We start from the raw sequence: 22,107 nt of genomic DNA on the forward strand, positions 1-22,107 counted from the left end.
TCCAGCAAGGGCACCCACTCTCAGGCTGCCCAGCTGGCACCTCTCTTGGGTAGAAACCCACATCTCTCTGCCTAGTAACTTTTGTATCTCCAGGCTGCACTGCTCCCTGCCTACAGTGTGAATTCCCCACTAAGGCAAATCCTCTTCCTCAGCAGGCCTGCTTTGCCTTCCTTCCTTAGAGGCAATGAACAGCATAACTGCCCCTAGTTAAGTTACGATACTGCCCTTTCCCAGCAAACAGTGATTCTCAAGGAAAAGGCATTACAGAGAGAACATATTAAAAACAATAAAAAAAACCTATACACATGCTAATAAGCTTACCAGAGGTCACCCCAACCCCATCAATGGCTCAGGCAGGTGAACAGACCTTCACACCTCACCAAGAGTTTTCTGTAGTCACAAGGTACCAGTTGTTAGCTTAGAACAAGCATGCTCATGCATTTGTAAGTCACCCTTTTCTCCAGTTTGGGCCTGTGAACTTGTCTTTCTGAGGGTGCAGCTTCCATAGGTTTGATGTGCAGGTGAGAAGTTGCCTTCCCCTCCCGTCAAGGATTTCCTATGTTTCCCACTTAACTTGTCTAGAACATTATTTCAAAGGGTCCTTTGAAGTTCATAACACTTCCTAGTGTTTACGTTAGCCAGGTCTTCTGCCCAGGGATATTACAGACCATTCCACAGTAATAAGTGCGCACACATATTTTTAATGCTGTGAACTCCTAAGATACTGAAATTTATTCAGTAAGGTTTGACTTAATTTGGTAAGGATGATACAGGACATTAAAGAAAATTGCCATCCGTGTCACATCCATGTCTGTGTGTATCCATCTGTCCCTTGTTTTATTCCTAGATTGTCAGATCATTGAGGCAGAGACAGTTTTTTGTTCTGTGTTTGTAGAATGTCCATCAGAATAGGATCGTGGTCTATGACTAGTGCTACTAGGCACTGCAATAATAGAAATAATAAAATAATAATGGGGAGGCTCTGGGCAGTGGGAGAGAGGGCGTTGGAAAGCCAGGCATGGGAAGGTTTGGGGCAAAGCACTCCTGTGAGCCTGGAGGGCTGAGAGCAGTGGTAAGGGGTTGGGATGCCATGGAACAGCTGCTATAAGGAGTTAGGATGCTGTAGAGGGCTGGAAGAATTAGAACTCAAGTTTCTGGAAGGGTTGGTGCTGGTTAGCGAAAAGGAAGCATGGGTGCTGGGTAGCGGGTGCCCCAGGAAATAGAGGTGCAAAGGGAGGAAGCAAAGGGACACATTTCTGGCAGCAGCTCTTGGGAATCAGGACCAAGGAACAATTGAGACATTGGGATGATGGGGTGAAAGTGGTTGGGGAGCAGGAAATTTGGGGGAACTGGTAGCAAGGAGTGCTATGGCAATGAGAGGGGAGGAGAGAACACAAGTAGTGGTTTCTCCTCAGGTCCCAAGAGGTGTGGAAGGGTGAGAGCAGCTGGAGGAAGGGGTGTGAGGGTCATAGTGATTGGCTGAGCAAGTTGTCTCTCTGTGCCCTTCCTCGTCTCTTTGGGTGCCCCCTCCCTCAGCTGTCAGACCTCGTGCCTTTTCCCGTCCTGCACTGCCTCTGGCCCTGCCTCTGTTAGTAAGAGGCAGGTCCAGGGAACTTCCCCTCTGTCTTGAGTCTTCCCTTTCTGGGACATGGAGTTAGCTGCTCTGGATTTTAGGAGTCCCTTTGATCATGAATGTCTGGCTGTGTGCATTCCCAGTAGATATGGGATCAGTTACATCCCTCATAAGATTGTCCTGCACCTTTGAGCATCTGGGGAGCTGGCTCCAAGATTTTACTGATTTAAAATGGGCTGGGGTTGAAATAAGTTTTTGTGTGTGTGACATAAGTCCCATTAATTCACCTGATCTCACTTGTCTTCTTTCTCTTGAGCAGGGTTTCCAGTTTCCAAACCTGATGTCACCTTGCAGCTGGAACAAGGGGAAGAGCTGTTGTTCCCAGATCTCCAGAGCTCAGAGGAAAAAGAGATCCTGAGAGGCATCTGCACAGGTGAGGGGTCGTTAAACTGTTAGTGCCTGAAGGAACTGCTGGGATTCCCAACAAAGACCTTGTGAGCTCTCTGGGTTCAGGATTGTCCCCTGCAAGTGTCATATCCTTAGGGCAGATATTGCTTATGACTTCCTACTTGGGCTTTCAAACAATTAAAAAAATAATTGCAATAAATTACAGGTTTAAAAAAAAGTTGTGATTAATTCAGTTTTAATCACACTTAAAACAGAATACCAATTTAAATTTATTATAAATATTTTGGATGTTTTTCTACATTTTCCTACTTTTTGATGTCAATGATAACAGAATACAAAATGTACAGTTGCTCACTTTATATTATTTTTTATTACAAATATTTGCATGGTAAAAAAGATAAAAAGTCAAAACCTGAAGGGGCATACGAATGTTTTGCATCTCTGGCATGTAAATACCTTGTGTGACACTGCACCCCGTATTCATCATAGTGATATAATTATACGATTGTGGCATAATTATTATGCATCTGATACAAGATGTGTCTTGTGAGGTGTCTATGGAAAAGTTATGGCTTTTTGAATATGAATACCCTATTTGTATGCATGTATCAATTTTGTATCTGGAGTTATGAATACTGACTATGTATCTGTATTTCAAATGTGCTTGTTCTGGGTAACATCCACAACTAGCCTTTCAGGTTGTCACGGAGTCCCTGGGTGATGCTCTGGAACTGCTCCCCACAAAGCCAGTCAGAACTTTGGGGAGCTTCCTCTCCCTCGGAGCAGACTGTCTGCAGGGCAAGAAGCTCACACAGCTTTACCTCCTGGGTCTCTTCTTGGAGCATTCAGCATGTGCTCCTCCGTGCGCTTCCAACAGCGAGCCCGTCCTAGCTGGGTCCTGGGGAAGCCAGAGGGTCCTCCACCCCCACTTAGCAGTCAGACGTGACTCTCAACCAGCCAGTAAAACAGAAGTTTATTCAATGACAGTAACACAGTCTAAAACAGAGCTTGTAGGTACCACGAACCGGACCTCTCGGCTGGGTCCATTCTGGGGGGCAGTGAGCCAGACCCCCACGTCTGCACTTCACTCCTCGTCCCCAGCCAGCTCCAGACTAACAACTCCCTCCAGTCCCTCCTCTGCTCAGCCCCTTTCCCGGACCAGGAGGTCACCTGACCTCTTTGTCTCCAACACCTTCAGCTGGCACCTTTGCAGAGAAGGGGCCCAGGCCATCAGTTGCTAGGAGACAGAGTGCCAGGCATTTAGGTGCACTGGCCCCTTCCTCTGCAGCAATCACACACCCTTATTCCACCACCTACATATTAAGAACTGCATAGGGGACACTGAGGCACCAACACAGTATTCAGAGAAAACATTAAGAACATTCCCAGTTCGTCACATCTCTCCCCCCTTCAAGACTGAACTGAGCGAGGTCACTTCAGCCAGTGACCTGGGGAAGTTTGAACCCACCAACGTTCCCAGGGATGCTCCAGCATCTCTCCCATTCCTTGGTGTGAGTTACACCAGGACAGTCCAGTCTCACGCCCTGCCTTAGGTCGGGTGTGCTTGATGGCACTCGCAGGCCGCATGTGGGAAGGTTTATGTGGCCCGTACCCTTTTGCCACCCCAATACCCCGGGGGTTCAAACTGGGATGGGGTCTTCTCTCAGCACCCTGGTCTGCGATTTGGGCTCTCTTGGTTAAGAGTCGCCATCTTGGCCTTGGCCAGCCGCTTCCCACCTTGTGGCCCAGATCCAACACCTCTGCCGTCCCCACCTTACACTTTCCAGCTTTTACCGTCAGTCCCACGTCCTTGAGGCAGCCCGGCCCCTCTTCACCTGGGACACCTGTTCCTCCCAGGTTTGGCTAAAGATGCACATGTTATCAGTGTCTGCCAGGGCCAAGTTCTCCATCACCCTCTGCTTGTCTAGAATCTCCCCAGGCCTAGGCATGGGGTCGGCATCGGACACTGCGATGGCTTTAAGCTTCTGATGGTTCCCACTAAACCAGATCATCCTGTCTCCTTTGGGGACCAGCCCCACGGGTGAGGCCTATGGGCTGTAAAACGGCTGGATCACATCTAAAGCCAGCATGTCCTTGACCTCTCTCTCCAGATTCTGGGCTGCTTTCCCAGTGACTCTGAATGGGGAACACCTGATGGGGAGATTGGCTCCCACCTCAGGGAGGAGATCCACCAGGGGGTCTTCCCCCTTCTCTCAATCCTCCCCTTTTAGGTCCAGGGGTCCCCTCACTCTCCTCCCATACAGCAGCTCGAAAGGGAAGAACACTGTGGATTCCTGGGGCACCACCAGCTGCCTCCCAATTCCCCCCAGTTCTACTTCCCCTTGGGGAGCCCATTCCCAATACAGGAATCCCTTCTCCCGCAGGACTCTGTCCCTGCAGCCTTCCCCAAGGGGGTTTGCAGCACTGTGGCCAGCAAGTTCCCTCAGCTTCTCCTAGGAGAGATCCTTCCGCAGCTCGGTCTGGAATTCAGCTGCTGGGGAAGGGAGTGGGACCTGCTCCCTCTCGCTGGCTGGGCCTGGGGTCACAGCCCCCCTGAGTCCCGTCCCTGGTAGCTCTCTCCCTGCTGTGTAGTCACTTCCCAGCAGCATGTCTGGACCAGGCAAACCTGGTTGGCAGCTGACTTGCCCTGCCTGGGTGTCCCCCCACTCAGCTGGGTCTCAGCTCCTCCCGTGGGCAGCACTGCCCTTGCTGTCTCAGTGGGGGCAGGCAGTGAGCTCCTTGCTTTGGTCACAGCATCAGATCCAGCGTGAGCTCTGGTGTGCAGAGGGGAGGGGAGCTGCATAGGGGACACTGAGGCACCAACACAGTATTCAGAGAAAACATTAAGAACATTCCCAGTTCGTCACACAGGTACAACAGTGAAGAAGCTAGGTAGTGCTGATGGCCCATCAGCAAAGATGGTAGACCATGGAATAGCTTAGCCTTCCTGTATCAGAGGGGTAGCCGTGCATCCGACAAAGTGGGGATTCACCCACGAAAGCTCATGCTCCAAAACGTCTGTTAGTCTATAAGGTGCCACAGGATTCTTTGCTGCTTAGCCTTCCTGTAAATGTTCAGCCAGCCTATGAGTAATAGCTGCTATGACTCAGCAAGACGTGACCAGACCACAGGACAGTCGAACTTCATTTTGGTATCTGTATTTTTCCACAAGCTGGGCTGGAAATTTAGCTTGAAACAAAGGGTTCCCGCCATATGAAGTGACTATATAAGGTAGGGAGTGACATTATGACTGGTCTTCACTCCCCCACAACTCAATACCTGAAAAAAGCTCTGAAAGACAAAGGACTTGAAGTGGGGAAGGGGAAACCCCAGCTGCACAGCAATTGTAGTCTGTGCCTTAAGAATCTGTGAGCCTACTTGTGTCATCAGATAGAGTGAGAAATTGCTAATTTGCATCCTATTTCTCTGGTACATTAGGCTTAGTTTGCATTTTTGTTTAATCTGCTTTGATCTGTTTGCTGTCACACATAGTTACTTAAAAATCGATCTTTCTGTAGTGAATAAACTTGTTTTATGTCTTACCTTACCCAATGTGTTTTAAGTGAAGTGTCTGGGAAAATCTCAGCTCTGTAAACTAAGGCTCTTGCATATCTTTCACACATCTAGGGGAAAGTGACCTATATTGATGAGTTTGCATTGTACTGATCCCTGTGCAGTGCAAGATAGTATAATACTGTGTTTATACTCCAACAAGTGTCTGATGCTGGAGAGCTGGAAAATTGGCTGTTGTTGTCTGTCCTTGAGTGGCTTAGGAAAGTACTCAGGTAGCTCAGTGAAGTGTATGGCGCCATCTGCTGTCATGTTGGGTGATAACAGGGCCTGGAGAGGCTGGCTGAATCACCAGCAGAGCAGTGTGAAAGAAACCAGCCCAGCTTCATTGTTATGGGGGGCAAAGCGATTCCCACAGCTACCAGGCTGCACCCTGGGAGTGACAACCTGTCACACCTTGCAACGTCAGTTACAGCACTGCTTTGTGAATGCCTATTCTCACTTTCAGGTGACATTGTAAATAAATGTGAACAAACTTGTTTGTCTTAGCAGTTGGCTGAACAAGAGGTAGAACTGAGTGGACTTATAGGTTCTAAGGTTTTACATTGTTTTGGTTTTGAGTGCAATTAGGTAAAATAAACACATATAATTCTACATTTGTAAGGTGCACTTGTGTGATAAAGAGCTTGTACTACATTACTTGTATGATGTGAATTGAAAAATACTATTTATTTTGTTAATCTTTATTACAGTTCAAATATAATAAAAAATAATATAAAGTGAACACTGTACACTTCGTATTCTGTATTGTAATTGAAATCAATATATTTGAAAATGTAGAAAAACATCCATATTTATTTATAGTAAATTTAAATTGGTATTCTATTATTGTTCAACCATGGGATTAAAACTGCCATTAATCCTGACATTTTTTTCAATCTAATTAATTTTTTTTGCGTTAATCACTTGACTTAACTACAGTGAATTGACAGTCCTACTTCCTATCCATTCTGACTAACTCCTGGCAGTAGATCCCTCCTGTCATAAACAGATAGCTAAGGGTTAATGTTCTTTTACCTGTAAAGGGTTAACACAGGGAACCAAACACCTGACCAGAGGACCAATCAGGAAACAAGACTTTTTCAAATCTGGGTGGAGGGAAGTTTTGGGTGTCAGTCCTTGTTCTTGGTCTTGACGTGGAAAATGACCACCACCGTGTTGAGTTGATCAGACAGCCTGAGGCTCCTTTATTGATTAATCAGAGAATACATGTGTACACACGGAGAGACGACAAGTCCCCTAGCAAAGGGTAAGTCACTCTGCCTTACAGCAGTGATACCTGTACCAGACTTTTTCAAATCTGGGTGAAGGGAAGTTTTGGGTGTCAGTCCTTGTTCTTGGTCTTGACGTGGAAAATGACCACCACCGTGTTGAGTTGATCAGAAGCCTGAGGCTCCTTTATTGATTAATCAGAGAATACATGTGTACACACGGAGAGACGACAAGTCCACTAGCAAAGGGTAAGTCACTCTGCCTTACAGCAGTGATACCTGTGCTTTTAAAGCTTAAAACCGCAAATTATCATATGAGCTTATACATCCGTCATTACCTTATTTGGCTAATACAATGACATCTTCTAAACATCTGCTAAAAACAATTGCTATTAATATATCATTCATGAACTAATTGCAAGCCTGCTCTCTTTCTACTTCCCTGTAGAAAGTTTTGTAAGTGTTAGGTCATTGACACCTGGTGTTTTTCTCCTACTTGCGATTAAGCTATTACACGTTGCTTGAGCCTTTTTGAGGAACTTGTACCCAAAAATACCTATTGGTGTACCTTTGGTCAAATGATCATGAGTTATACTTTATGCATAAGCAACTTAATGAACTATAATAATGAACTATAATAAACTAGAAGCTGTAAGTACATTCCAGAAGTGTTGGGCTGGTTACTTCCTCTTTTTAGCAGCATTATTCATAGTTTGTGTATAATAAAATCAGAAAGTTAGCCTCAGGCGTGTTAGTAATGATTATTTTCTTATTTTCTATATGTTAGTATACTATATGTTAGTATGATTGAGGCCTATGGTCTTGATGTAATTATTAGCTTAATCAAGGCCTGGCTCCAGGGCCTGGGGTTTATTTTCTTTATCATTCCCTCCTTTGTTTGCTGTCTATTATTTTATACGGCAGCAAACACTTCATCAAGGTCTGAAAGGGGAATATTCATTAGTTCCTGTGCTATTTGTTCAATTGTTTCCTGGTCCACTGCTTTCTGGCTGAGATCACCTTCCCGGGGAGCGTTAAGGGAAGGATTAGGAACATTAGGAACAGAAAAGTCAGCTTTGAAAGTGACACAGATGTCGTTATTAGTGTCGGTAGGATTGGAGTAAGGTGCTGGCCTGACAGGGTTAAGGGATACTAGCTGTGGTGGGGTATAGGAACGGGAAGTTGCACAAGGGCTGAGATCACCTTTAACACAGAGGGAAGATACCAAATGAACAGTTTGGAGGGCGTTCAGAGCTTCCTGATAAACAGTTTCTAAATAGTGAATTTGAGTTTGTAGGTGTGAAATAGATTGAATGTCTGGTAGGACAGATAACAATGAGTGGAATTGGTCAGGGACAACAGATGTCCAGTCGAAAGGGACCTGAAATTCCAAATAAACCTGATAATCCTTTTCTGCGGGCCAGTAAATATTATGAGTACCTGAGTTGGTGTGGAGATTAAAGGCCACATCATGTATGATGGATGAATTGACATGAACACAACTGCTATTGGCGGACAAAAGGGTATGGGAGGCTAAGTCTTGCAGACTGCCAGGACCCTCCCAACATACCCGGTGATGGACAGTTACCACCTCTCCGGTGTGTAGTTTTCTAAAGCATTATAGTTGCGGGGGCTGTAAGGGCCACTAGGTCCAGAGATTACCTAGACCTATCCAAAGGTCAGGGGTTATAGCCGGGGCACCGATTAAGAAGCGGTTAGGACCGCCAGGAGGTTTAATTTCCCAAACATCTCGATGGATTATCCAGTCCCATAAGCAACCACCCCAAGGGTTGCTGGGAGAATACGATAAGTGGGGGCCCAAAATCCTTTCACGGGTCCATAAGCCCGGAAGGAACACTGTGAGCGCCAATACTTCCATTGAGAAAACTTCCAAGTATGTCTCCATGGCCACAAATAGGGAGGTATACCAGATGTATTAGTAAGGGCAGTGGGCCAGTGCTGCTGTTCGAGGTCCTTACGTAAGGAGAAAAGGATGGTGTTGAGATAATCCTGCACTTCTGAACACGCCTGATCCCACTGCAATGCCTTTCCTGATACAGCAACCTGATGGACCATTTGCTTAAGCAGGTCCTGGGTAACAATGCTTAGTGCTGAGATAGTATGGAGTGCGCCTATACCGGCCTTTTCCTCAGTAATCTGAGCCCCAGAGATAAACCCTGCGGCCTGGTCTAATTGTCCCAGATGACCCTCATGTTCCTGTGTTTTGTAAACAGTCCAAGCTGATGCTGCAGTGTTAGCACCGTGCAGCAGAGTATCAACAATATCTCTCCTTTTTCTGCTATCTTTAAGTCGAGCTTGTTGTTCCATCAGGCGTATGGCCGCGCCCTTAGAGCAGTTAGAGTAAGTGGCGGTGATCTGAAAGTGAGTGAGGGGAAGGGAGAAATGGACGGTTCCTAAAGTGGCATTTAGGATTGTCCATCTAAATCCTGATAAGTGAGGTTTTTCTGTAGGCTCATACCATAATTGTTGGCTTTGAACCTGAATGCCCTCCTTAGCCAATGAAGTGTCAATTGAATGGGAAGGGGTGTACTGAAGTAGAGTACAGGTGATATTTGCAGTGAGGGGAATATCCTGGACACAAAGAAATCCTACAGTGGCTAAGCATATCCTTCCCTTGTAACATTAGTTCTGGTGGCACGAGTGGCTATAAAACATTCTGGACCCTTTTCAGTAAGTGGCCAACAAGTGCCTGGGACTAGCACGAGGTCTATATTATGGTCAGTGTCCCACGTGTCTATGTGAATCTCAGCTTGGTCAGGTTCTCCTGTATAAGTAACATAAGAGGTTATATTACGGTAACTAAGATACACCATACCAAACGCATTTCATTTAACATACCGTTCGTACACATGGCCATGCAATGAGAAGATTAACTTGGATACGCAATAGGAAAAAAAATCACCAGAGGAAGAGGGTCTGGGCCATTGTATAATGGTCGAGGTCTTGGGTAAATATGGGTCAGATTGGGGCTCGGAACGGGCATGATTTTCTGAGATATTGAGGGATGGGGTTACTACGGGAGGATTAGCTAAAGGGGAGACCGTGGGGGGGGGGGCAGAGGAGGAATGGTCTAGTAGTTCTGGAATGATCTGACATGGCCAGGGGACCTGACCTGGGTGGCAAACACCTGTACTGGGAATAAATCCCAATATCCAGTTTATCCCACATACCCATGCCTGCCTACCACACCACGGACCGTTTCTTATACCATGGCCAATTTTTTTACGTCTTCAATAGTAATAGTCTTTTGTGGCTTAATTTCAGAGGCTTCTCGAGACCTTCTTGCCTTTCCCTTTTGTCCCGCAGTAAAAGTCTTTATCCTGCACAAGGGAGAACGAGGAGTCGTCTTTTCCCTTTTCTCAGCAGTAGAAGGTTTTACATCACACAAGGGATAACTTGGAGTGGTTGTAACCTTCGGTTTCGGTGTTGACAGGAAAGACAGCGGAGTAGACTTTCGGGCAGCTCCTGAGAGCAGGAAAGAGTCATAAATGTTTAGAAGGAACATGAGAAACATCAGGGCAGAGATGAACCAAATAGAGGGCATTAGCCATCTGCGCACTCGTGCAGTCTCTTTGATTTTGGTTTGTGGATCGGTCATGACTTCTTACAATGAGACGCGTGTACCCAATTTTGGAAGTCCTTTGCACTTCACTGCAGTATGGGTAGTCAGTAAGACCTGGAACGGACCCTTCCTCCTGGGCTCCAAGGCGGACTTTCGCTGGAACACCTTACAGCAAACCCAGTCACCAGGCTCCAAGGGATGGCATGCAGTCTCAGCTGGATCTGATAGGGCACTCTGGACCTGTGAATGAATAAATCTAACATGCCTAATTAGTGCCTTGCAATATTCTAACACGTTTTCGTCACAGAATTGTAAATTTAGAGAGTTAGGAGAAAGAGGCGGGGACACTGGCATCCTCATTGGTCTAGCCATAAGAATCTCATGAGGAGATAATCCATGCTTGCGCATGGGAGTGTTTCTTATTTGCATTAAAGCTAGAGGGAGTGCATCTGGCCACTTGAGGCCTGTTTCTGCGCACAGTTTTGCCAGTTTGTTTTTTAGGTCCCCATTTTTCCGTTCCACCGCTCCGGCACTTTGAGGGTGGTGAGCACAGTGTAAACGCTGGTCTACACGGAGGGCCTTACAGATTTGTTGAGTGATTTGACCAGTAAAATGGGGTGCTCCAGTAGAAGTAAGAAATCCTCTATATTTCCATAACTGCCCATAATCATGCACTACTCCAAAGGTATAGCGTGAATCAGTATAAATAGTAACCGAAGTTCCGGATGCTAAACAGCAAGCTCTAGGGAGGGCAAATAATTCTGCAACTTGTGCAGACCTTACAGAAGGAAGAGAAAATGCTTCTGTAATGCTTTGTTGATTACAAACTGCATATCCAGCCACTAACTGGCCGTCTGAATTTCTTAAGCAGGAACCATCTACAAAATAAATGAGCTCTGGGTTTTGTAAAGGAACATCCTGTAAATCAGCTCTAGGAACAGACAACTCAGTGGTTACAGACAAACAATCATGGGGTTCACCATCCTCTGCTGTAGGCAAGAGGGAAGCAGGATTAAGCACTGGGCATCTAGTTAAGGTAACATTTGCTGCATTTAAAAGTAGCATTTCGTATTTGGTAAGTCTGGAATTTGAGAGGTGCTGTGTTTTACTTTTAGTTAGAAGAGCAGTAACAGCATGAGGAACAGCAACAGTTAAAAGGCTACCGAGAACTAGAGAAGCGGAAGCTTCAACTAACATTGCAGCTGCCGCAACAGACCGGAGACAAGGAGGTAACCCAGCTGCTACCGGATCCAATGAGGAACTGAAATAAGCTATGGGTCTGTTTTTCTCTCCATGAGTTTGAGTAAGAACACCCTGGGCTGAACCCTCCTTTTCATGACAGAAGAGGGTGAAAGGTTTTTTATAATCAGGTAGGCCTAGAGCGGGGGCTTTGGCTAAAGCAATTTTAATTTGCTGGAATGCTTCTTCTGCTTCTACAGGCCATGGAATAGGGTCAGTGACTTTATTGAGGGTTAAATCTTGTAAGGGCCGCACAAGAGACGCATAACCCAGGATCCACTGTTTACAATAGCCTGCCACTCCCAGAAATCCTCTGAGCTGCTTTTTTATGATCGGTCTAGGAATCTTTTGAATTGCCTGTATCCGCGAAGAGGATAAGGCGCATTTACCCGCGGAAATATCATGGCCCAGATAGTGAACCATGGGGAGACAGAGTTGTAACTTTTCTCTTGAAGCCTTATGACCCTTTTGGGCTAGGGCTTGGAGTAAAACTAATGTATCCGTTTTTGAAGCTTCCAGGGAGTCAGATGCAAGCAACAGATCATCAACATACTGGATTAGGACGGACCCTTTTGGAAATAGGATATCGTCCAGATCCTTCTTTAGGATTTGAGAAAAGATAGTAGGGGATTCAGTATAGCCTTGGGGTAATCTGGTCCAAGTATACTGAGCACCCTGATAAGTAAAAGCAAAAGGGAATTGGCTATCTGGATGAATGGGGATAGAAAAGAAAGCAGAACACAAATCAATTACAGAAAAATACTGGGCGGTTGGAGGTATACAAGAAAGAATAGTAGCAGGATTGGGAACTACTGGAAAAGTTGAGAGGACAGCAACATTAATGGCACGCAAATCCTGCACGAATCACCAGGTATTTTTCCCGGGTTTTCGCACAGGGAGAATGGGAGAGTTACACTCACTTACTGTCGGTACTATGACTCTCTGTTTGAGCAAGGCAGAGAGTACCGGGCGAATTCCCTCTTCAGCTTGCTGAGAGAGGGGATACTGCCGGACTCTAGGAAGAGGTTTGCTTGGATTTAGACGAATTTTAACAGGTTGAGCAGAACAAATGCTTCCTACTTGGTTTGCATGTTCAGCCCACAGTGAGGGGGGCACCTTCGCCAGTAGTTCCTGTTGCAGCAAGGAAGGACTGGGTTCAGGCTCCCGATCTGGGGCTCGATCAATTTGAATGAGGCCTAGAACCTTGTTGTGAGCCAAATCTGGAACCTCTAAAAAGACCCCGTCTGGGGAACAAAAGATAGTGCAATTGAGTTTGCACAACAAGTCCTTACCTAGAAGATTTACAGGGGAACACGGACTGAGGAGGAAGGCATGGTTAGCAGAAAGAGGACCAATAGATATAGATAATGGGGATGACACAGGATGAGGGATGGGAGTATTTCCTACCCCTACGGCAGTCACAACCTCGGAAGAAAGGGGCACAGTGGAGAAGTCTTGTGCCCTTAGGGTAGATCTAGAAGCTCCTGTATCAACCAAGCAGGGGGTAGGGACACCATTTATTAGACAAGAAACTGTTGGACCAGCCTGATCCACATGAATAAGGGGGGCAACGACGATGTTATTGGTCTCCTGGCATTCCTAATAATCAAGGACCGGGGGCGGCGGAGCAGAACAAGGCAACCCCTCCTTCGGGTACTGTCTAGGGGGTCGCGTGGGGCAGTCTTTAATAAGGTGTCCCTCCTTTTTACAATATCTGCACTGGATTTGTCCCACTCGAGGGCAATTGGCTTTCCAATGTCCCTCCTGCCCACATAAGAAGCAGGCCGTGGGGCTAGAGTTAGTCAGGGGGTTATTTTCAGTATAAGGTTGAGCTTTAGTTACTGCCTGTTTTGGTCTCCGCCTGGGCCCTTTCCCAGCGGATTCTTGCATGTTCTGGATTTGCAAGGCTTAGATTCTGTTTCATCCTTTTTTCTTTCTAACTGACGGTGGAAATGCTGTGCCGCCGCCAAAATCCCTTCCAATTTTCTGCAAATATTTACATGTCGACGGGCCACGGTGCACATACATATAAGCAGCAGGAGTGCCTTTTGGTGGGATAGGAATCCCTTTAGATTGACCAGACCCCATTCTCACTTCAGCCCTCTTTCACTCAAGCCACTCACACGAGGGAACGCTGATCAAGATTGCCACAGTTCTAACACCAATGGCCTCTCTACCTGCTCTGGGCAGGGGAAATAGGAGTAGGCTTTCGCTGACCCGCAATACTGCAGGTACCTACAAGGAAGGAGGTAAAGGATGGGACGGGTTTCTCTCCGGATAACCTGCGGTCCCCGTACGCCTGTCACCAGCCCAGAGCACCAGCCTTTAAGCCAACGATGCTTCTGAAGCTATGGACCCAGCGGCACGGTTTCCTGGGGACTTCCCTCCTCTCCGAGAAGGGAAGGGAGCTTATGGCTCCAGTGGGCAAAGAAAGGGACCCTGCGGTCCTGGGAGGACAGTGCTCGAGGAGCGGTCACAGGGTCATAGGTCATGGAAGGGAAGGGAAAAAGTACGGGGAAACACACAAGCACCCAACAGGCTAGCCACTTACCAAGGCCTGCCAGCTGGGAAGTTTCACAATCACTCCAAGCTCAGCTGTGGGGCTTGCTTTCGAGACACTCCCGGTCACGAGCTTTCGCTTCGCAGGAGGCTCGGGGCATCTTCCCACAGCTGCATTCACGCTGGCCGCTTGGCCCTCACACACACACACACACAGGCACTTTCTTGACACAGCTGTCAAGACGAGAAACCTCAGAACCCAGGATCCCCACCAAACCAAGTAGGAAGGGGATCCCCGATCAACTCCCAGGGCATGCTAGCCCAGGAGCGGATCAGGACTCTCCGAACCAAAAGGAGCGTGGTCCGTGGGCTGCCGGCAATACCTTTGAAACCTTAGGAGTCTTTGGAAAGACTTTATACCTTTGAGACTTATGCAACCTGGAAACCTCAGAGAAAGGGCATCAGGTCTGTCTGATGGCTAAAAGTTCGAACCCAGCTTGTGACTTACCCCAAACCGGAGCCTACAGACCAGTCCCCTGCCAAGCCCCATCAGAGATTTCAAAAGGTCTCTTACCTTTTAATTGGGCCTGGAGTTGGAAGGAAACTGCCTGCGGTCCTCCGATCCAGGAGAAGCCCTCTCGTGGGTTCCCGGCCAACGCACCAAATTGACGTGGAAAATGACCACCACCGTGTTGAGTTGATCAGACAGCCTGAGGCTCCTTTATTGATTAATCAGAGAATACATGTATACACACGGAGAGACGACAAGTCCCCTAGCAAGGGGTAAGTCGCTCTGCCTTACAGCAGTGATACCTGTGCTTTTAAAGCTTAAAACCGCAAATTATCATATGAGCTTATACATCCGTCATTACCTTATTTGGCTAATACAATGACATCTTCTAAACATCTGCTAAAAACAATTGCTATTAATATATCATTCATGAACTAATTGCAAGCCTGCTCTCTTTCTACTTCCCTATAGAAAGTTTTGTAAGTGTTAGGTCATTGACACCTGGTGTTTTTCTCCTACTTGCGGTTAAGCTATTACACGTTGCTTGAGCCTTTTTGAGGAACTTGTACCCAAAAATACCTATTGGTGTACCTTTGGTCAAATGATCATGAGTTATACTTTATGCATAAGCAACTTAATGAACTATAATAATGAACTATAATAAACTAGAAGCTGTAAGTACATTCCGGAAGTGTTGGGCTGGTTACTTCCTCTTTTTAGCAGCATTATTCATACTTTGTGTATAATAAAATCAGAAAGTTAGCCTCAGGCGTGTTAGTAATGATTATTTTCTTATTTTCTATATGTTAGTATACTATATGTTAGTATGATTGAGGCCTATGGTCTTGATGTAATTATTAGCTTAATCAAGGCCAGGCTCCAGGGCCTGGGGTTTATTTTCTTTATCAGTCTTTCTCTTCTCTCGGCTCTGAGAATGATTTTTCTATCTCCAGGCTTTCTAATCTTCTGTTTCCAAGTTGTAAGTACAAGGATAGTAAGACAATAGGTTTATATTGTTTTCTTTTGTATTTACATGTGTGTAGTTGCTGGAATGTGTTAAATTGAATTCTTTTTGGATAAGGCTGTTTATTCATTTTTTTCCTTTAAGCAATTGACCCTGTATATTGTCACCTTATTACAGAGATCCTTTTATGTCCTTTTTTTCATTCTTTTTATATAAAGCTTTCTTTTTAAGACCTGTTGGAGTTTTTCTTTAGTGGGGACTCTAGGGAATTGAGTCTGCAGCTCACCAGGGAATTGGTGGGAGGAAGAAGTCAGGGGGAAAATCTCTTTGTTAGATTTACTAAGCCTGACTTTGTATACCCTCTGGGGGAGGGGGAAGAGAGATTAGCTCTCTCGGTACTTGTGTTTCCAGGACTGGAAAGAGGGAGGGTAGAATCCCTTTGTTTAGATTCACGGAGCTTGCTTCTGTATATCTCTCCAGGAACCCAGGGAGGGAACGCCTGGAGGGGAGGAGGGGGAAGGGAAATAGTTTATTCCCCTTTGTTGTGAGACTCAAGGAATCTGAGTCTTGGGGTCCCCCGGGGAAGGTTTTGGGGAGACCACAGTGAGCTAGGCACTGTATAATTCCTGGCTGGTGGCAGAAATTACCAGGTCCAAGCTGGTAACTAAGCTTGGAGGTTTTCATGCTAACACCCATATTTTGGACGCTAAGGTCCAGATCTGGGAAAAAATGTTATGACACCTCCCTGCACTCCCTTCTCCCTGAGTATTTGGGTGGGAACTGGATGAAAAATTCAACCTTTCCTCTCTCCCCTTTGGGGAAGAGTTTGGGGAACTTCAGTTCCTAATTTTTTTTTCCATCTCCAGGCGTTCTTCCAGTTTGTTCTCCCCTTTTTCATTTCTGTTTCTGATGTTTTTCTTTCTCTGTCCCAGTAGGTGCTAGACAGGGGAGTGAGACCATGGAGCAGAATCCTCAGCAGGAAGATGATGAGGAAGTGGAATCAAATGGTGCATTATTGCAAAGATGCAAAGGGAGTGTGTCCAGAAGTTGTGATCAGGGAAAAAACGATGAGGGTCAGCGCATTCCAGAGAGGTGGCAGGGAAACCAGCCAACACAGGAAGTTGGTCAATCTGTTTATTATCAGGGAACTCATAATGGTCTCAAGGAAACCACGGCCCAGCAGATAATCCCCAGGGGAGAGAGAAATAACACGTGTGTTGAGTGTGGGAAAAAGTTCAGTAGGTGCTCACACCTTATTAGACATCAGAGAATCCACACAGGGGAGCGACCCTATGAATGCTGTGAGTGTGGGAAAACCTTTGCTCGGATCTCAACCCTTAATAATCATCAGAGGATCCACACAGGGGAGAAACCCTATGGATGCTGTAAGTGTGGGAAGAGCTTCACTGAGCGCTCAAACCTTATTCAACATCAGAGGATCCACACCGGGGAGAAACCCTATGAGTGTTGTGAGTGTGGGAAAACCTTCACTCTCAGCTCTCATCTTATTAGACATCAGAGAATCCACAAAGGAGAGCGACCCCATGAATGCTGTAAGTGCGGAAAAACCTTCACTGAGCGCTCAAACCTTGTTCAACATCAGAGGATCCACGCAGGGGAGAAACCCTATGAATGTTGTGAGTGTGGTAAAACCTTCACGCGGTGCTCAACCCTTATTAAACATCAGAGAATCCACAGTGGGGAGCGGCCCTATGAATGCTGCCAGTGTGGGAAAACTTTCACTCGGCGCTCACACCTTATTAGACATCAGAGGATCCACACAGGCGAGAGACCCTACGAGTGCCCCAAGTGTGGGAAATTCTTCCGTCAGAGCTCAGCCCTGATTTGTCATCAGAGAATCTGCAAGGGAGTTAAAGAGCATAAAAACACTGTCTAGGGCTAAGAAAAGATTTTGTTTTCCATTTGCTAATTCCCACATACTGAACTTTAAAGAAGCATTTGAGTCACTGTGGTTTCTCAACTTCTCCACTTGAGTTGTTTGCTTTTCCCTTTTGCAGCTCACTTTCCTTGGGATGGATCCCACACTCTTTTTCATCAACTAGGTACATGGAGGTTAAATTTACCTGGACCTTGACTCCACTAGGATTTCCCATGGAGTTAGCTAGCTTGAGTTCACTATCCTGATATAAAAACTAGGGCTGTGAAGCAATTTAAAAAAATTAATTGCACTTAATCGTGCAATTAAAAAAAATTATGATTAATTGCATTTTAATCACACTATTAATAATAGAATACCATTTTTTAAAATATTTTCGATGTTCAGCCATCATTCCAAACAAATCCTGCAACCCCAAGTCAGCTGGCCTGGCCTAACCACATATTTTAATTGCAATGTATACATATCCTTAGTGTCAGAATCGCAGCTTTCCCATCAGGGAATCATGCCCCAGTCTCTCCTGTGACAAGTGGGCATATCATGATACTCATGTGGTAGGAACTTGCTGCTTCCCCTGCACAGGGACCTAGGAAAACCACGACTTGGCCAGATGTGGTTACCAGGAGATCCAATTAGGTGGGAGTTGTTCTGGGGCTCTGCAGGGGGAGGTTTAGCTGGGAGAAGGAGCAGATTAAGAGAGTTTGACAGCAATGTACAGGGGTGTTTGTCAGCGGGAGGCATGACAGCTAGGGGTGACAATGGGGTCTGAGCTGAGGCAGTAGCAGCAAGGGGGCAATGCGGGGGTCTTGTCACTTGGGAAAAATGAAACTGCAAAACCTCCCTGTGCTGCAGCAAAAGCTTCTCATTTATCCCCTAAACCCTCATGTAAATCTCCACCCCGCCCTAGCACTCGGAAACCCGTTCACTCCTATGCAACTTTTTAATTTTTCTTACTTTTCCTTGGCTTTGTACAAACATTTTCCCCATCAAAATGATCAAGGACATTTAAAATGAGAAAAACAAAACCAAAGAAACCCCCACCAATCTCCCAACTACACACTGCTTGGGTCTGAATTTTTTTACTGAAATTTTAAGGCAATAAAACTCAGACCTCTGTTGGCCATAAAACAAACTTCATTCTCCCATACTGCACCTAAGGCCTTGTCTAGAGAGGTGTACACACTGCAAAGCCACTTCTGGCAATGGAACTCCTCAGTTCAGCAATGTAATAAAACCACTTCTATGAGAGTTGTAAGGGTTTTTACGCAAATGTTTTGTCACCAGAGTGCTAGTGTAGACACTGTGCTTGATTTTAGTGTTGTGATTGGGCTCTGGAAGGTGTCTCACAATGCCTATGGTGACCCCTCTAGTCAACAAGTTTCAACTTTTCTGCCTTGCAGCCATTTAAATACCTTCTGCCTCTTCCCATTTAAAGGCCCAGGAATTTTTTTAATTCCCCTTCCTGCTTGCTCAGCATGGAGCACTCGCACCATATCCTCCCAGTTGACTATTGGGGCTCCATGCAGCAAACACTGTACTACATGTAGTGCTGCAGAGCTTCTTGATTTGATAAGCATCCAGCAGTATCAGTCGCTCGGAACCCCCTGCACCCATCTGCCAGCCTGCAAAACCACTCCAAATTATCAAGTGGCCACCCTTGCGAGGCTTGGCTTAGGAGGCCAAGCAGTGGGTGTCCAGCTCCCCCAAACTTCCTCCAGTGGGTTCCCATAACCCCCAAAGTTGCAGGAGACACCCTCAGCCCTGGGGAAGACTCACCCGGAGTTGCTCAGACACACTGCACCTAGCTGCTGGCTCACAGAGCCACCCCAAATCCTCCAGCAACCACCCAGGTGAGGCCTGGCCTGGCTGATCTGGATAGTAGGTGTGCAACCTCCTCCATGTGGGATCCACAGGCCCCAAAAGTGCAGGAGGCACCCCCAGCCCTGGGGGGGACTCATCCTGTGTCGCTCACCCCCCCACACACGCCTTGCCACCGGGAGCAGGGACCACCCCAGAATCAGCCATGGCCACCCACACCAGGCCAGGCCTGCCTGGGTTCTGCCTTCCTGTGGACATCTGTGATAGTACCACAATACTACTGATCATCAGATCAACCTATTTCCTAGACTTCGGTTGACTTGGTATCCAAGTGAGGACTAAGAAAAATTTTCCCCGGGCTCTCGACCGGATTTCAGGTCCGACCTAGACCGACCGTCAGGGTCTGGCCCCTCACACCTAGCTGAGCCTGACAGATGCCTAGGGCTGGGGAGTTGGGCTTTGACTCCCTACCCCTCCCTGGCTTTTTCTGCAGTGGCCCCAGACCAAGCCACCAGAAGGAGCCCTTCAACCCCACGAGAATTGTGAGATGGTGCTCCTGCTGCTCCTCTCTACCCGACCTGGGTGCTCCCTTCTCAGTTTGGGACACAAGCTTCTGACCGGTGGCAAGATGTGATCCAGGGACTTCTTTTCCCCCAGCTGCTCCTCCTCTCTCCCCAGCCTCAGTGCTTTGTCCCCAGCCTTGGAGGCTGCCTTTCAGCGTTGGGACCATCAGTTTCAGGGACCCCCAGCTCCTGCTTCTCTTTCCCCAGCCTCAGTACTTACTTCCCAGCCTTGGAGGCTGCCTCTCAGTGGTGAAAGCATCCCTCCAAGGACCCTCCAGAGGCTGATGATAAAGCCTGCCCCCTGACAAGCTGACTTTCCAGGGGACTACTAAGCCTCCCCCCTTGTAACCCGGGGGATGACTATTAAGCTTCCCCCTGCACTACCTGGAGGATTATTAAGCCTCGACTGGACCTGTTCTGTCTTGACTATTAAGCTCCCTCTGTGATCCTCACGATCACTAATGCACTGCCCTTGGAGTGGGGTGACATGGCTAGAAACCAAACCAGCCACCACGTCAACCCATTGTATACTATGGGTTGACCTGGTGGCAAGTTGGCATGGCACATGAGCCACCAAGTCAACCCATAGGATGCACATGGGGGGCTTGACCTAGTGGCCCGTTGCTAGGCACACAGGCCACCAAGTCAGCCTGGAGCTGCGAGGAGGGGAGAGGAAAGGGGGTGGCAGGACCCTCCGTCACTGAAGGTCACCCTGCCCGCCATTCCTCGACCCCTCCGGGGTCTGGGCTTAAGTCCCTACCAATCACCAGGTCAACCAAAAGACCAGGGAGGAGTATAAAAATATTGCTTAGCCATACAGGAGTGAAATCAGGAAGGCCAAATCACACTTGGAGTTGCAGCGAGCAAGGGATGTTAAGAGTAACAAGGAGAGTTTCTACAGGTATGTTACCAACAAGAAGGTGGTCAAGGAAAGTGCGGGCCCCTTAATGAATGGAGGAGGCAACCGAGTGACAGAGGATGTGGAAAAAGCTAATGTACTCAATGCTTTCTTTGCTGCTATCTTCAAGAATAAGGTCAGCTCCCAGACTACTGCACTGGAGAGCACAGTATGGGGAGGAGGTGACCAGCCCTCTGGAAAAAGAAGTGGTTCAGGATTATTTAGAAAAACTGAACAAACACCAGTCCATGGAGCCGGATGCACTGCATCTGAGGGTTGCTAAAGGACTTGGTGGATGTGATTGCAGAGCCATTGGCCTTTATCTTTGAAAACTCATGGCAATTGGGGGAGGTTCTGGATGACTGGGAAAAGGCTAATGTAGTGCCTATCTTTAAAAAAGGGAAGAAGGAGGATCTGGGGAACTACGGGCCAGTCAGCCTCACCTCAGTCCCTGGAAAAATCAAGGTGCAGGTCTTCAAGGAATCAATTTTGAAGCACTTTGAGGAGCAGAAAGTGATCAGGAACAGTCAGCATGGATTCACCAAGGATAAGTCATACCTGACTAACCTAATTGCCTTCTATGATGAGATAACTGGCTCTGTGGATAAGAGGAAAGCAGTGGATGTGTTATTCCTTGAGTTTAGCAAAGCTTTTGATATGGTCTCCCACAGTATTCTTGCCAGCAAGTTAAAGAAGTATGGGCTGGATAAATGGACTATAAGGTGGATAGAAAGCTGCCTAGATCATTGGGCTCAAAGGGTAGTGATCAATGGCTCCATGTCTAGTTGGCAGCCAATATCAAGCAGAGTACCCCAGGGGTCGGTCCTGGGGCTAGTTTTGTTCAATATCTTCATTAATGATCTGGAGGATGGCATGGATTGCACCCTCAGCAAGTTTGCAGATGTCACTAAACAGGGAGGAATGGTAGATACAGCTGGAGGGTAGGGATAGGATACAGAGGGACCTAGACAAATTAGAGAATTGGTCCAAAAGAAATCTGATGTGGTTCAGCAAGGACAAGTGCAGAGTCCTACACTTAGGACGGAAGAATTCCATGCACTGCTACAGACTAGGGACTGAGTGGCTAGGTAGCAGTTCTGCAGAAAAGGACCTAGGGGTTACAGTGGATGAGAAGCTGGATATGAGTCAACAGTGTGTCCTTGTTGCCAAGAAGGCTAATGACATTTTGGGCTGTATAAATAGGAGCATTTCCAGCAGATCGAGGGATGTGATCATTCCCCTCTATTCAGCATTGGTGAGGCCTCATCTGGAGTACTGTGTCCAGTTTTGGGCCCCACACTACACGAAGGCTGTGGAAAAATTGGAAGGAGTCCAACAGAGAGCAACAAAAATGATTAGGGGGCTGGAGCAAA

At 46.9% G+C, this 22,107-nt stretch overlaps 2 protein-coding genes across 3 annotated transcripts in view; both read left to right on the plus strand.

Annotated features, from left to right (window-relative positions):
• Positions 1 to 22,107, plus strand: part of LOC115637192 (zinc finger protein 436-like) — a 346,365-nt gene that overhangs the window by 29,820 nt on the left and 294,438 nt on the right. The window lies entirely within an intron of this gene.
• LOC115637190 (zinc finger protein 436-like) lies at positions 1,898 to 18,703 on the plus strand. Of its 2 annotated transcripts, none has more exons than XM_030538198.1 (2): positions 1,898 to 2,006; positions 16,491 to 18,703. In XM_030538198.1, exon 2 carries the CDS (start codon positions 16,517 to 16,519, stop codon positions 17,453 to 17,455), a length of 939 nt encoding a protein of 312 aa, XP_030394058.1. In that variant the 5' UTR covers positions 1,898 to 2,006; positions 16,491 to 16,516; the 3' UTR covers positions 17,456 to 18,703. The 2 variants fall into 2 exon arrangements, with proteins under 2 accessions (XP_030394058.1, XP_030394057.1); XM_030538197.1 differs by having other exon boundaries at positions 16,494 to 18,703.

This window comes from Gopherus evgoodei, chromosome 19 (genome assembly GCF_007399415.2).
Source record: "Gopherus evgoodei ecotype Sinaloan lineage chromosome 19, rGopEvg1_v1.p, whole genome shotgun sequence".
NCBI classification, from domain to species: Eukaryota; Metazoa; Chordata; order Testudines; family Testudinidae; genus Gopherus; species Gopherus evgoodei.